Genomic DNA, 15,512 nt, shown 5'->3' on the forward strand with positions numbered 1-15,512 from the left:
CTGTATTTTTTACTGTATATTGCCTGTTATACCTACATTATGCATATTAAGAACGCCATAAACCTCATTTTGTTGCAATGGTTTGTCAATTGTAATGCAATGACAATAACTATTATAGTCTGCAGTCAGTGCCTTACTTTGGCCACAAAATAGTCCCACATGCTGAGCTCTGGAGGAATGAACTTTTCCCTGTATGCGGGTCTCTCTATGGGCACAGGTGGTGGGGTTGCTGGTGTCTCCTTTACGGGGCGTCCAGGAACCAACATCCTCATGTTAAATCTGCGCCTGTATCGATCCACATCCTCTGCAGGGGGCTGAGGGAGCATCACTGGTGGACAGGACAAAGACACAGCGAATTTCGGACTAGCATAACTCCAGTTTTCTGCAATCTGTAAAATCCTGAAAGAGGGTAATGAGGAGTTGAGACATTTTTGTAATTGCAAGATATCAACAAATAAATCAGGAAAAACTGCCATCAACACTCCGCACAGCACACATCCACAATAGAACACTGACAATATGCATATGTTTAAAATGCACTATAGAGACAGACATTCAAAAAACATATATAGACAGGGAAAAATCACTAGGGTGTGCACAAACCTGCACTAATATCCTGGAGCACTATCACGAGCATTGCACCAGACAAAACAAGACAAGACACAAAACAGTAGACAGTGCGGTTAGACTAACACAGACAATACACAAGCGGTTGTATTAGTGGAAGTAATTGTAGTGTATCATAAATGTATGGACAGTAACAAATTAATGATGTTGGGGACTTTGTTGAGGAAAACAAATAATTTAACCAGCGACTGAATCCGTTTCTGTAACAGTGGACAAGTTATTTAGGATAACAACATTAAAATGTGTATGTGATTTTCTGTTTATGAAATGTTGTGGCTTGTCCTTACATCAGTTCACATGATTCATATTAACACTTATCATCTCTGGTATAAAGAAACTCTCTACTTTGCCTCTGTTTTTCAAACGCTGGTCTGCACTGCGAGGCATCTTCTACTTTTAAAGTCTAAAATACCAAGCTGTATCTTCCTCCTCAAACACTATCAGAGTGAAGAGGAGTTTCGTCAAATTAACTAGAGTTTTAGAGCAAATTTTAGTCAACTGGTTGAAAAAACTGCTACTTTGAAAACCAATCTAAAAGTCAGCGATGAAAAACTATTGATAATGTTCCAACTAGTGACACACACACTACCACTTGTAAATCATTAATACAAAAAAGCTGTTTAAACAAACACGGGTCTTGATTACTCTTACAACCTCACAGGATGTACCTGGTTTAGCCTCAGCTTCAGGTTTAGTCAGGGGGGGCTCAGCTATGACTTCTGCACCCACCTTGCTTGCCCCAACTGTCACTTTAATGCAGCGTTTCTCAAAGTGTGGGGCGCGCCCCACTTGTGGGGAATAGAGACATGACACGTGGGGCGCGAGGAACGGGAGGAAATTTCACTTTAAATTTTTTTTTTTTTTATTATATTCTTAGATTTTTTTTTTTTTTACTATGCTTTCATTTTCTATACACACTGTAAATCACTTTGTGATTCCGTCAGTGAAATCCGCTATATAAATAAATGTAAATTACTTAGTTTTCCTGTAAGCTTTAAATTTCTAGGTAGGAGCGAACGTTTGACAGACATAGCAGCAGTAACTAATGGGGGCGGGGCTAAGCGGAACAAGCGCAGCAAAATTAAAAGCTGTCCCACTGTCAAACGACACAATTGCGAGACGTATATGCGACATTGCAAGTGATCTTGAGTAGACAAATGAAAAGAAAGTCGTTTTGCTTTACAAGTGGACGAAGCTACTGACAGCAATAAAGACTGCCTGTTCATCGCATACGTCCGCTTTGTGAATGGCGAGTCACTGCGAGGATTTGCTGTTTTGCAAATACATGAAAAATAGAGCCACTGCTGATGAGCTGTTCAAGATAATGGACAGTTTCCTCAAATAACACGACCTTAAATGGGAAAACTGTGTGGGCTTTTGCTGCGATGGCGCATAGACCATGGCAGGGTGAAGAAACGGGCTGCAGGCTCTAATAAAGAGGGTTGGACACACTGTGTCATTCACCGGGAAGCACTCGCGTCAAAGCAGCTCAGCCCCGAACTCAATGAGGTTTTAACAGATGTTGTGAGCGCGGTAAATTTGATCAAAACACGACCACTGAAAGTGCGACTGTTCTCTGCACTGTGTGAGGAAATGGGAGCTGATCATACAGCCGTACTGTTTCACAGTGAAGCAAGGTGGCTCTCCCGGGGCAAAGTGCTGTCACTTGCCCTGTCTTGCCAAATGCATAGCTCCTCCTTTTTTGCAAAGTGGCACTTTTATTTGATTTATTATTGAACTTGATGCAAGTTATTTGATTTATTATTGAACTTGATGCAAGTTATAACACTTTTATTTGATTTATTATTGAACTTGATGCAAGTTATAACACTTTTATTTGATTTATTATTGAACTTGATGCAAGTTATTTGATTTATTATTGAACTTGATGCAAGTTATAACACTTTTTGATTAGTTATTGAACTTGATGCAAGTTATAACACTTTTTTATTTGTTATTGAACTTGATGCAAGTTATTTTATTTATTATTGAACTTGATGCAAGTTATACCACAGCTGCACAGTTATTTTATTTATTATTGAACTTGATGCAAGTTATACCACAACTGCACAGTTATTTTATTTATTATTGAACTTGATGTTATTTTATGTTATTGAGTTTGAATGTATACAACTTGATGTTACTTGATGTTCAATAAATTTGAAAATGTTAAGCTTGGCATTAGCGTTCTGTTAGGCCGATGGGGGCAGGTGGGGCTTGAAAACTCCCTCTTGTCCAAAGTGGGGGATGACAAAAAAAGTTTGAGAACCACTGCTTTAATGGCACAGTAAGGACAACAGCATGAGTTGAGCATGTAAGACATTGCACGTACATGCGGCACAGTCAACACACAAAGCACACGTACACTACACACACAAATTGCAATCAGGAAAAACACTTCAAAACAAACAGGGATGGCTGTTTTAACAGGCATTCAGGTGTATTCTTGTGAAAAATTGATGGGGGTGGGAGGAGTCAAACATTTGCAAACCTGTACAATTACCATGCACTTCAATCCTGCAAACCAGCACTGCAATCCACCAGCTTCTTACTCACAGCTGGTTTTAGTTGCTAGTGTCACAGTGCCGGGCCCAACTCCCCGTAAAACGGGAGGAGGGGACTGTTTGAGACACTGGTTTTCATTGGGAATGGGTTGGGGGATTTTGGTGAGGCTGCCCTGCTCAGGTCTTTGTGTCTCCAGAGACTCTTCTGGCCTGGCTGCCTCAAAATCAGCTGGCACTGGGACACAGGGCATAGGGCACACTCACACAAGACACAACACATCTGTAGAAACATCTTTGGGCTCAACAGAGCTCGGGGGACGATTGTTGCAATTACATCATAATTGAGAGCCATTAGAATGAAGCATAAAGCGACAGGGAGAAACGGGGTAAGAGTTAAGAAAACAGATGAGATGGCCACACAAAAACATCAAAAGTAATAAAGAAGCAACAAAGCCATAATCATACCTGGTGGTGCATCAGGCCTCTTAGGCTTAATAACTACTTTTGCTCCTCCTCCAAAGACGGCGGCCCACATGCGGTTGTTGAGAGGATGAGCTGCAAGGCGAAATAGTTCATTGCTGTTGTGAGTGCCCAGGCCATGGATGAGCAAGGCTAGATAAACAGCCATGACTGCCTCGCACAACAGCACATTGAGCCTCGGCTGGTCCTCCTCCCTGGCAGACGTCAACAATGAAATCAGGGACGATACACCTGGAGAAATAAAACATACAAACTATAGTGTATCAGGTAAAAAGTAGCAGAGTAACATCTAAAGAACAAAAATGCTGTCTCTGCACAATATAAAGCTGATTTACTAAGCATTAGTATTATGAGCACAGTCTGTCTTTCTGTTTCCTTTCCAGGGGCCATGAAGCTCCTATTATAGAACACCATCTGCCTCTTTGCATAAACACAGACTTCATGCTTCGCGCTGCTCATCCGCTTCCTCTGCTTTTCATATTCTCTCGCAAAGATGTAGCTGATGCGCTCTAATAGCCCATGTTTTTGAAACTCAAAAGAGAATTATATAAAATACTTGAAATTAGAAACTCACTCGGGGATCACTGAGCTCCACCAGGCCCTATCTCCTGAATCCAGACAGTGATCTGAATCAATCCCCAAATAATAATCACTTGTTCCTTATTTCACGTCTGACTTCTCCCCAAAAGTCTAATAAAAATTAGCCAATAACTTTTTAGATTGTGTTGCTCACGAACAAGCTAACAACCGACAGACTGATAAACAAACCCCACTGAATACATAACCTCTACATCGAGGAATAAATGAAACTGACATTTCTGTAGGTGTTTGTCTGATGCTTCCAAACAGGCTGCAAGATGGTTCACTGTTTGCATCGGTGTCAGCAACTGAGAGCTTTTGTTCTATAGCAAAATGAGATCAACGAAGTGAACACTCTTGTAAGTCATCCACTCTTTTTCTTTGTGGGTGGAGGGGAGCCATGGCCGCTAAGACACACACACACACACACACACACACACACACACACACACACACACACACACACACACACACACACACACACACACACACACACACACACACACACACACACACACACACACACACACACACATGTTCAGTCTCTCCAAATCGAAATCTAATCTAACTAAAAAGCACTCAGAGAGCGCAAATCTCTTCCAGACCTTATCTCCAAAGAGTGAAGAATCCTTTAAAAAGTCCTGAATTCAGACAGTGATCTGGCTCACTCTCAAAATCTAACCACTTGATCCTTATTGCATTTCCAACATTTCTTGAAGGTTTAAAGAAAATCCACTCATAACTTTTTGAGTTATAATGCTAACTAACTAACTAACTAACTAACTAACTAACTAACACTAGCGATCATATAAGTAAGATGTATTTATAATATTTAAATTTCTATAGCTACAAATAAAAACTGTGTTAGCCAAAATCATTCAATTTAACAAAGAAATAAAATGATCCAGATATGGATTATTTGCTCTTTTTACCTGGCCACTGGGCAGGAGCTGAGTTGGGAGTTACATGTTCCTCTATGCTTTCTGTGCGGAGTCGTTTCCTCTCACTGAGCAACAGGCCCTGGTACACCATGCCAGTAAACTGGTTGGCCTCTGTCTGGCTGCTGCACAGTTCATACCAAAACAAGAATGCAAAAGCATGTGATGAGAGAATATTGGTCACACTTGAACATTTTTTTCCTCCTAGGGTACAAAATAATATTTCTAATTAACCAAATTTAGTCCTTCTCTGATTAGTATCACTGTACTTAAGTGGTACATGAAAAAGCCAGTAAACAATGAAAACAATAGGAGAGACTGATAAGAGTACCTGTAACTATGGCTGTCACACAGTGCCTGATAAATGCAAGCAGACAGAGAAGCTGCTAGTGTGTGTAGGGTATTTACCTGAGGGAGAGAGACACAATTCACTTTTCTGCTATTACATTAACCTACGGACGTAGCACAGAGGGACTGCACAGTTAAATTTAAGTTCTGACCCGGTCATCTTTGATGTCTGGATGTGGTGGAAGTTCCATGAGGGTGATGGTGTGGAGGATATCATGAATGTGGTTGCTGAGGTGAAGCACAGGGTTGGCTATAACTGTCTTAGTGGGCGCAATGCAGGCTGACAGCAGAGGCAAGGTGGTTGGTAGAGGGAGGGGAGACTGCAGCTGTTTCACTGTGATCTCCTAAAAAGGAAGATAAGATAAAGATTCTTCATTTACTGAAGGCAAAAAAAAAAGGATCTGCCATAATTGAGTTGCAAACACATTGGGTACCATAGTACGTCCAACCTTTTCAAGCCCAATATCTGTGGTCTCAGCCAAAAACCAAAGTAAGATCTACCCCTGCGTCAACTGTTTTATATATATACATATACATATATATATATTTATTTTTTTGTTTGTTTGTTTCTAAAGACAAAGCTTTGTTTTATCATAGGCTGATGTCAACATTTTTTTTTTTTTTTCTCATGTGCTTCTTGCTGTTTTCCCAATTTTTGCTGGTGTTAGTTTTTTTTCTGCAATGTGCCAACGGCCAATGACAAACAAGTCACGGGCCACAGATGGCCCTTGTGCCGCACTTCCGGCACCCCAGCTGTAGAAGCTAACTGTTTATGGCTGCTATATTCTTAATACCGTAGTATATTTGTTCATCCTATGGTCAATTATGAGACGCGAGTCAGCTTACGTCAGCTCCGGAAGTAGCAAAATCAGCTGTTCATAGGGGATAAATGGGAAGTCCTTCTTTAGCTGCCGTCTTGTTTCATCATATATTACGGCCTTTGCGCATGTCAATGTTTAATTTTGTATGCACAATAAATCAACACAAATACAATAAATCGACACAAAATCCGTACTTGGAAGAAATGTCACGGACTCTAGTATTTGGCTTGTTATCATGACATGCGCGTTTGCAAGATGAGCGAGTGTAGTGTGCATCACCTCACAGGGGTGTGGTTGCCGCGGTTTCGAGAGCGGCGAATGTAAGGCTGAAGAGAGCGAGGCGAGGCGTGTGTACGTGTTCAGGAGTTTAAGTGCGTGCCTGTTTGCAGGTTGCTGATTACTCTTCGGGTGGGCGCGTCACTGATGTAATAGTGATATATATATATTTTTTCCAATATTTTTGCGATCGACCAGTAGGGTTCCAAAGATGAACTGGTTGATTGCGATCGACGAGTTGACAATTCTTGTCAAAGCTATTGTAAGAATATGTGGCTACCTGTTGGCTTTCCTGAAGAAGGAACAGAAGCTCCATCCGCACAGAGGTTACTCCGCCTCCCTTGGCTCCATGAAGGCTGCAGTAAGAAAGGAAGACCCTCAGAAGGGCCTGGTTCTTTCTCAGCCAAGCCTTGCGCCTCTCTGAGTGCTGCTGCTTAGCTTGAAGACGACGGCGTTCCATTTGGTGACGCTCATAGGCTCCAGCGTCAATTCTCTCCAACATGTCATCTGATATGTCCACCGATGCTGCTCGCTCTGCCCAGTGCTCTGCCTCTGACGGCTCCTCCTTTCCTTCTACCTGCAGGTCGATGAAAGGATATTAGCACCATCATGAAATGGTGAATCATTACAAGGGGCTTCATATATTATATGAAAAATGTGCCATACTTTACCTTGTAGTTACATATGTTATGCATGGCAGCAATCTCCTTTTCCAGCCAGCTGTAGAGCTGAAAACGAAGTTTCCCTCCATCTACCTCAAAGCCGGTGGCTAGAGTGCGAAGCTCTGTCATTAGGATTTTCAGACAGGCGCGGAACTTCAGCTGCTCAGCTATCACATCTACCTCAGACTCACCCTTAGATATGACAAAGTGAAATTAAGTCAACTACATTTGTAATTGTATTGATACAGTTGCTTTGATGAGTTACATTAGCATCTAGTATTGCCTATAATTGATTAATTCATCCCTACTATTGATTTTATTTTGTCATCGATTAAGAGCCACCATTTGCAGAATTCTGGACTTACAAAAGGAGTGTACAAGAGTCTTACTTGCAAAATGCAGCTAATAAAGATTGTCAAGAAAAAAACCATTGCTCTACAGTATATTGTAGATACCCCGGTATTGCGGTTTCAAAATCTTAATATTGCCGTGATGCGTGACTGCATCAAACGAAAACTTGGTGAGTGTAGTTTTTTCTGGCACTTTTGCTTTGGTGGGTCTGAAAATAAACTACATCTCCCAGAATCTTCTGCAAAGCACGGGACTGAAAACTTGGGAGGTTGGAGCACCGTAAAGTGGTAAGAGAGGAAGCAGGAACTGAAGCGTAAAACTCATCCTAGTAGATCAAACTTTTTTTTATTTTTAAATCCTAATAACTGTTTTGAGTTATGTTGGTACCAAACAAAAACTTAACATTTGTGGTAGGAGTAATAAAGTGTGACATGTTGTGTTTTCCAAGCCAAAACAGACTCAGTCAAGGCGCACGGTGCCGAGGGAAAGCAGCTGCTGCACACAGAAGACACTTGATAAGCTACCATCACCCAAAAAGATAAAGCCATCAAAACTAAATGCCAATTTATGAGGTATTTACATTATCGAAAGTTAAAATGTAAGTTAACTTTTCTGAGAAACTGGGATAGGCTCCAGCACCCCCCATGACCCCGAGAGGGACAAGTCGTAGAAAATGGATGGATGGATGGATGATTTTTCCAAACTGATACAAAAAAATGTCCAATGTAGAGGACATTGCTTCTAAGAAAGAGAGACATAGTAGATCAGGAATGTCAAATTATTTTTAGCACAGCTTTTTTTTGGTCTCACTTTGGCCAAAAATAGAATAAGCACATTCTGAAAATGTACATATTACAAAAACTGGCAAAAAATTGGCAAAACACTACAAGTTAGTTGAAAATTCTGAGGAAAGAATTGGTGCAGTTTCAAAAACACCATGACGATCACAATTAACTTAGACTCTGTCTCAGTATATTTACAAAGCCAATAAACTTTAAGCACCTTCTGTTTAGGATTCAAATGTTGGCAGTTCACCATTAAAAACGTGTTTGGAAAACTGCCGCATTGGTGAAATCCACAACAAATTCATTTATCGTCATTCAAATATTACAATTATATTATAATCTAAACAATTGCCTATATGACACCATGATAGCCGAATTAAAGATAGCATAACTACAAACTTAACCAATGTGAACATGCTAGATTTAAGCATAAAATAAAATAGAACAAACAACAAATGTAGAAACACACATTTTTACAATGGGGTTCATGGGTACACATCGTGCTGTTAACCAATTGCGAGCCCTGCACTACTACAAAAATGATGGTCATGTTGACTTAAGTCCTTGCATCTTACCATATGATTACTTTATCCGTTAAGTGGGTAATTTACAATTAAAGAAGGCATTACGTGCAAATACAGCATTAGTCTGCCGCCAGCCACAACAGGAGCAGCTAATTGCTTGCACCTGCGCTGATTGGAATAGGGACAGCCAATCCAGAGGGCGCTTGAAGTCAGCTGACACTTCACCTTAAACAGTGTGACATGGGTTACACTTGAATTGCTATTGCGACATCCAGTGGACACATTTAAAACAGCAGTTTATTTCATAAAAAATTGCAGCTCATTTTTATACTTAGCAAACTCTTTTTGTGTGCCGCGAGCCGGAGTAAACCTGTTTGTGGGCCTGATACGGCGGGCCATACGTACGACACACCTGGAGTAGATGTTCCCGCACAATTCTTTGAATTTAAAAATATGTGTTTGTAGTAATAAATATGATTAGAACATTTTAGCATTATGTTTGTGTTCAATTACACGAAGTGTGTGTATCCTAAAAATTACTGCCACTTAATTTCACATGCTATAGCATTTGTAAGATTTTTTTGGACATATACCACAATAACATTGTACCGTGGCCTGAATACGTGATATTATTGTACCGTGAGATTTTGATATCGTTACATCCCTACTCTACAGTGAACATTATCATTTCATAAAATTACATTATACAACTGTTACTAATTTTCAAAGAGAAACATTAAAGTATTGTTTCCAATTTTAATGAATTTGCCCAACCTGTGAGTCATCTCTTTGTTTGGATTCAGAGGTTCCTTCCAATTTTTTTTCAGTTTCAGTTTCAAGTTTCTTCATAGTTAGACAGTCATCATCGTCATCTTCTTCTTCTTCCTTATCATCACCCCAGTCCAGCTGCAGCTCATTGTCCTGCATTTTGAGCTCAGGTTGGCTCCAGTCCAGGCCTCCTGCACTTTCATTTCCACCCCATGCAGAGGCAGCAGAAGCCCAGTCCAAACCTGTGCTCTGTTCCAGTGGCTCGGTTGAGTTTACATTAGCCTTGGAGGAAGCTTTGCTGAGAGATGAGCCAGATTTCTTGGTAACTTTGGGAATCTTAGAGAGCACCTCCAGGGCCAAAACTGGGCAGCCCACCTGTAAGGTATTCAAATATGTGTTATGACTAATTGCTAAATATCTCTGTCTTATCAGTATTTTATCATATACAATATACATTATGTAATAGGAAATGAAGAGGTCAAGACAGCCAGATAAGTGAGCCTACCTTGAAATGAGCATTAGCAGTGGTGAAGAACAATTTGCGCTCTATGAGGTTGATCTCATCTGCACTGCTCTTTTCAGCAGTGAAACCCACAGTTGCTGCTGTACCCTCAGAACTTGCAAAGTGGCGCCGGATAATGAGAGGGCGTGTTCTTAGATAGTTGTAGAAACTGAACACCACAGGGTTGCAAGATTTGACCATGACATCTAAAGCAGAGGGTAAAAAAGCAGGAGAAAGAGAGAATGTAAGTTTAGCAAACGAAGCATAAAGTAAAGAAAATATAAAATGTAGTTTAGCTTTTATAAATAGGTGAGTTTCTGAGTGTCTTAAATCAGCTCACCAGAGTTATCATCATCATCTTTGGGGATGCGCTCTAAGAGTGTGTCCAGGGCTTGGGTAAAATCCTTCATGATCCAGTATGCAATACTGCGCAAGAACGGGTCAGGGTGAAGTCTAGAACAGTGGTAACCGCTCCCGTCCCTGTTACAACCAAGAACCTTCTCATAAAGGAGGCCTTGGCAGGTGGGCGAGCTTTCAAAGTCTGCTTCATAAAGCCTTGCCACTATGATGGCTAACTGGAGATCCTCCATCTTCTCCATCAACACCTACATGCCACAAAATAGGAGATAGGAAGCTGCATAAAACTGCATCTAAGTACATGTGTATCAAGTGAATAACATAAATGGCTCATTATGTAATGATAATGATATAATATTTGGAAGCTGTTTCTCTAGGTTTCAGAGACATGGAAATGAAGCAGGCAATGCTTACCATTTTCTTTCCCTGTCCGGCTATCTATATTTTGACTATGTGGTATTGCAAACACTGGCCAAGGAAAAATATGTGCAGATTAACTACACCTTATCAGTATAATTTAGACTTCTAAGATGTGATGCAAAGGCTTAGCAGTAACAAAATGTAGCCCCATTTGTGATATATTAATATGAATAATGTATGGATATGATCAATACAATGAACTATAATTATTAATCACACATGCTGCTTAGTGTGAGCTGTTCACACCTCAATGGCGTCTTTGAGTGATCCAGCTAGCAAGAAGAAGGCGGCCGACTGTTCAAAGCGTTGCTTTCCCAGCAGGGAGAAAGCATTTTTTAGAGCTGCTTTTCGCCAGCGGTCTTCACTGAAATTGTTCTTGAAGAATTGAGTCATCTTTTCATCATGCTGGGACCTGAGAGAAACAAACAATTGAACTTGATAGCACAATGAGCTTAAAATAAGGGATATATCAATAGAATACAGAATTGCTCATTTTTAAGAGCTGATAAGCGTCTCACCTGAAAAGGCCCCAAAGTACAGCCTTTTTCTTCATGGCCAGGTAGAACAGAGCAGCATCTAAAGGGTCGTTGTGCCTCTGGAATGCAGCTTTGCCCAACTATAATATATAAAAATGATCATTACTAAAAAGTAGGTTCAGCTTTTACAATGTACTAATAAATTGAAAATAATATTTAGCAATGCTTTATGCAATTATGTAAGCTTTGCCCTAATTTTTAATAGTAGAATATTTGGGAACTTTAAGAAGACATTTGTTGACCCAGCTATGCTGTACATATATAGTACATGCCTACTGGATGAGAACAACATTTTCAAACATTTTAAAATTGATGTTAAAGTTAAAGTGTCAATGATTATCACACACACCAGGTGTGGCGAAATTATTCTCTGCATTTGACCCAACACCCTTGATCACCTCCTGGGAGGTGAGGGGAGCGGTGGGCAGCAGCGGGGGCCGCGCCCGGGAATCATTTTGGTGATTTAACCCCCAATTCCAACCCTTGATGCTGAGTGCCAAGCAGGGAGATAATGGGTCTCATTTTTATAGTCTTTGGTATGACTCGGCCAGGGTTTGAACTCACAACCTACCGATCTCAGGGCGAAAAAACAATAAAGGTGGAAGTTAAAGAGGAACTGCAATTTTTTTTAAATTTTGCCTATCATTCACAATCATTACGAAAGACATGATGGATGGATTTTTTTAATGCATTGCAAATATTAAATACATTATTTCAAAAGTCTGCTTACAATGGAGCCTATCTATGGGAGCTGCTCTATTCTGCCTATAAAGTCCTTAAAAATATCTAAACACCTCCATTATGGTTTTATTTACATGATGTAAGTATATATGTAATGTAGTAACGGGCACATTTGTATTAACATTTAGTACTTACGTATTTTGATTATTTTAAGCATACGCGGGCGGCGCAGTAATTTAAAAAATGCATCACAACGTTCGCTTTTTTTTTTTTTTACAACATCACTGATTATTGCTCACTACAGACTTTATGAGAACCAACAAACATAATAAAACATCACTTACTGTATAAGGTATGCTTTCATGATGATGCCAACTGCTGTGATTTTCATATATTTCCAGTTCGATGAAGAATAACTCATAATTCTTGTGATAAAAAGGGAGGTAGAGCCAAGCGTCTTTATGTGTAGTTCCCGCCATTTCCGAGTAATTTGGCTGTCAAAGTGTACCAACTTAACGGAATACAGCCTTAGCCTTTTTCTATCCAGGTAAGAGGCATAATGTATGATCTACAATGGAGTTTGACGAGCAAGGAAGCAAGGAAACGGTGGACCACACAATGATGTAAACATTACACACAACCTTGTGATCACGGCGTTGCTATAAATAGTTTGTCTGCGTTAGCGCTGATAATAACAATATCACTTATACTTGGTTAATATTCAAGTCACAAAATGTAAATGGAGTATTGTTAATGCTTTTTGAATGTTTATTAATAGGATTTTTGGCGGAATAGAGGACCTCCCATCGGCTCCACTGTCAATGATTATGAAAGATCTGACAACGGATGGATTTTTTTTAATGCATTCTACATATTAAATAAACGTAAATTCAAGTCCGCTTACAGCGCAGCCAATGGAAGCTCTACTGTTCCGCCCATAAAATCAGATAAATAACATTCAAAAAGCGGCAACAATAAAACATTTACATTTTGTGACTTGAATATTAATCATTAATATTATTGTTATTATAAGCGCTAACGAAGACCATAGCGGCGACTTGATCACTTCGTGTGTGCCTATTAACGAAGACCATAGCGGCGACTTGATCACTTCGTGTGTGCCTATGTTTACATTGTCGAGTGCTCTGCTGCTTCCTCGCTACTCTGCTCCATGTAAGTTTATTCTAGATCATAAATCAAGGCTCTCACCTGAAAAGTAGATGGCTGAGAAGATAATATGACAAGTTGGGACACTTTGACAGCCATTTATGACCTGGAACTGGCAAAAATGACACAAAAAGAACATCTCCCCCCCATCCCCACCCTGTTTCTTTGCAAGGATATTGAGACATTTTTCATCTAAATGGGAATATATGAACATCCTAGCAGTCGGCATCCTAATGACAGCAGACCTTGTACAGTAAGTGAGGTTTTATTATGTTTGTTGGCTCTCATAAAGTCTGCACTGATATCAGTGATGAAGAAAAGAAATGTAAACGTTGTGATGCGTTTTAGAAATTAATGGGCCGCGTATGCTTAAAATGATCAAACTACGTTAACTACCGTTACTACATAACATATATACTTACATCATGTAAATAAAACCCTAATGGAGGTGTTTGGATGTTTATTTTAGGGGCTCTATAGGCAGAATTGAACAGCTCCCATAAACTCCATTGTAAGCTGACTTCTGATCGAATGTATTTAATATTTGGAATGCGTAAAAAAAAAAAAATCAATTCGTTGTCATGTCTTTTATAATGATTGTGAATAATAGGCAACATTTCAAAAGAAAGTGCAGTTCCCCTTTAAAGGCAGAACTTAAACCAAATCAGACTTTAGTATGGAAAAAGCCAATCACGAAAAACTGGTTTAGGTTGTTTTTTCCATCCATCCATCCGTTTTTTATTTTAGTTATTTATTTTAATTAGTCTTTCTTAGTCAAATAATCTGTCCCGGATAAACAATTCAAGTAATTTTCTCAAAGTAAGCTAAATGTTTCAGAGGGTTTATTTCTAGACGTACCTTTTCCACAATTTTCCGCAAGGTGTTGATGTTGCGTATCCACCAACCGACACCTACGGCCCGGAGTTCAGACCACTGTGGGTCACCTCTCTGCATGGCTGGGATCATGTTGAGCAGCTCCTCCTCAGCCTCAGAGTGGAAGGCCCAGGCAAAGTGGCACGTTGACAGACCTAACATTAAATAGCATCAGAAAATAAGTGACAGCTGCATAAAAGGATTAACTGAACTGGACAATTCTCATTTTGGTAATTGACGTATTTGTGACGTATTTTACCCTGGTGGAGAAGTTGCATGCGATAGAGTGGGGGCAGGGAGGTGAGAAGACAAGTATGAAGACGCATGGCCAGCAGGTACCTTAGTCCACATTCATCCAAAGCCTCGCCTCCTACAAACGCACAAGGGAATTGTAAACTTGTGACTTTTATCCTAAAGAGCAAGAGATCTCTATATTAAAATATCAACCACAAAAAAGTCCTTCAGTGTCACTCCAGTTCGTGTACTCCTGGCAGTCTGCGTTTTATGTCCCTGAACCCTTTTACCCTCTTTGTGCTTACTTAGCTCTGGAACAATCTGCTAATGTCTTCTCCTCAAAAGACTAAATAAACAGGATTATGAATTAAAGAAAAAGACAAAAAGATAAGGAAAATGGGATGTTTATATACAGCTACATGAGCACAAACAATGCTGTTTATCACAAATATTTGATGGTTGAAGAATACCTATGTTAAGGAACACACAATCAACCGAAATGATGCTAAACATAATATTCATAACCTTTAACCAACCTAAACACAGTATGATTTCTTACCAGGACAGACAAAATACAATATGGAGATCTTCAGCAGTATTAATATCTGTATGTGTAAATATAGATCGCAATTGCATTACCGGTAATCTCTTCACAGTTAACATGTGGTTTTCTATCCTCTCTGATAGAGACTGCCACCACAAATAGACCGTTGGGATTTGTATGACATTGCAAAACACTCAAATCTACTGCGGTCTACACAGCTATTCTAAATACAGTATGAAACAATTTACTAGTCTAAATGAAACATTATGTGTTTCGCAATGTATAACAAAAATATAATGCCACATCCACACAAAAACACTATTTCCGACCTGTATACTGTTGGTCAGTGGAGCTGGTGACTTCAGCACTGGTGGTTGCTACAGTGTCAGCCAGGGCCACCAAGAACATTTGCTCCAGTCGGGTCAGTCCAGGGAGGCTGGAGTGCATAAGGTGACTGGACAACACCTAAACAAACCCAAGATATGTTTAAATAAAGGAGCCGCGTCATGATGATGCTTCAGATCAATCATTGCAC

General features: G+C 39.9%; 1 protein-coding gene across 4 annotated transcripts in view; it reads right to left on the minus strand.

The window, feature by feature from the left end:
- The window catches only part of dmxl2 (Dmx-like 2), an 81,091-nt gene that overhangs the window by 25,295 nt on the left and 40,284 nt on the right, over positions 1–15,512 (minus strand). For 3 of the 4 annotated variants that reach the window (XM_061963891.2, XM_061963893.2, XM_061963890.2), the window contains exons 25-39: positions 15,307–15,442; positions 14,459–14,569; positions 14,185–14,354; positions 11,461–11,558; positions 11,189–11,354; positions 10,506–10,770; positions 10,169–10,371; positions 9,670–10,038; positions 7,245–7,427; positions 6,854–7,150; positions 5,629–5,820; positions 5,460–5,536; positions 5,123–5,253; positions 3,597–3,842; positions 138–328 (exon numbers count right to left, since the gene is read on the minus strand). In XM_061963891.2, coding sequence (XP_061819875.1) covers positions 138–328; positions 3,597–3,842; positions 5,123–5,253; positions 5,460–5,536; positions 5,629–5,820; positions 6,854–7,150; positions 7,245–7,427; positions 9,670–10,038; positions 10,169–10,371; positions 10,506–10,770; positions 11,189–11,354; positions 11,461–11,558; positions 14,185–14,354; positions 14,459–14,569; positions 15,307–15,442 — 2,835 coding nt within the window. Of the gene's footprint in view, positions 1–137; positions 329–405; positions 3,367–3,596; positions 3,843–5,122; positions 5,254–5,459; positions 5,537–5,628; positions 5,821–6,853; positions 7,151–7,244; positions 7,428–9,669; positions 10,039–10,168; positions 10,372–10,505; positions 10,771–11,188; positions 11,355–11,460; positions 11,559–14,184; positions 14,355–14,458; positions 14,570–15,306; positions 15,443–15,512 lie in introns of those variants that run through there. The other variant, XM_061963894.2, reaches the window with a different exon arrangement.

Source organism: Nerophis lumbriciformis, linkage group LG06 (assembly GCF_033978685.3).
Source record: "Nerophis lumbriciformis linkage group LG06, RoL_Nlum_v2.1, whole genome shotgun sequence".
Taxonomy (NCBI): Eukaryota; Metazoa; Chordata; class Actinopteri; order Syngnathiformes; family Syngnathidae; genus Nerophis; species Nerophis lumbriciformis.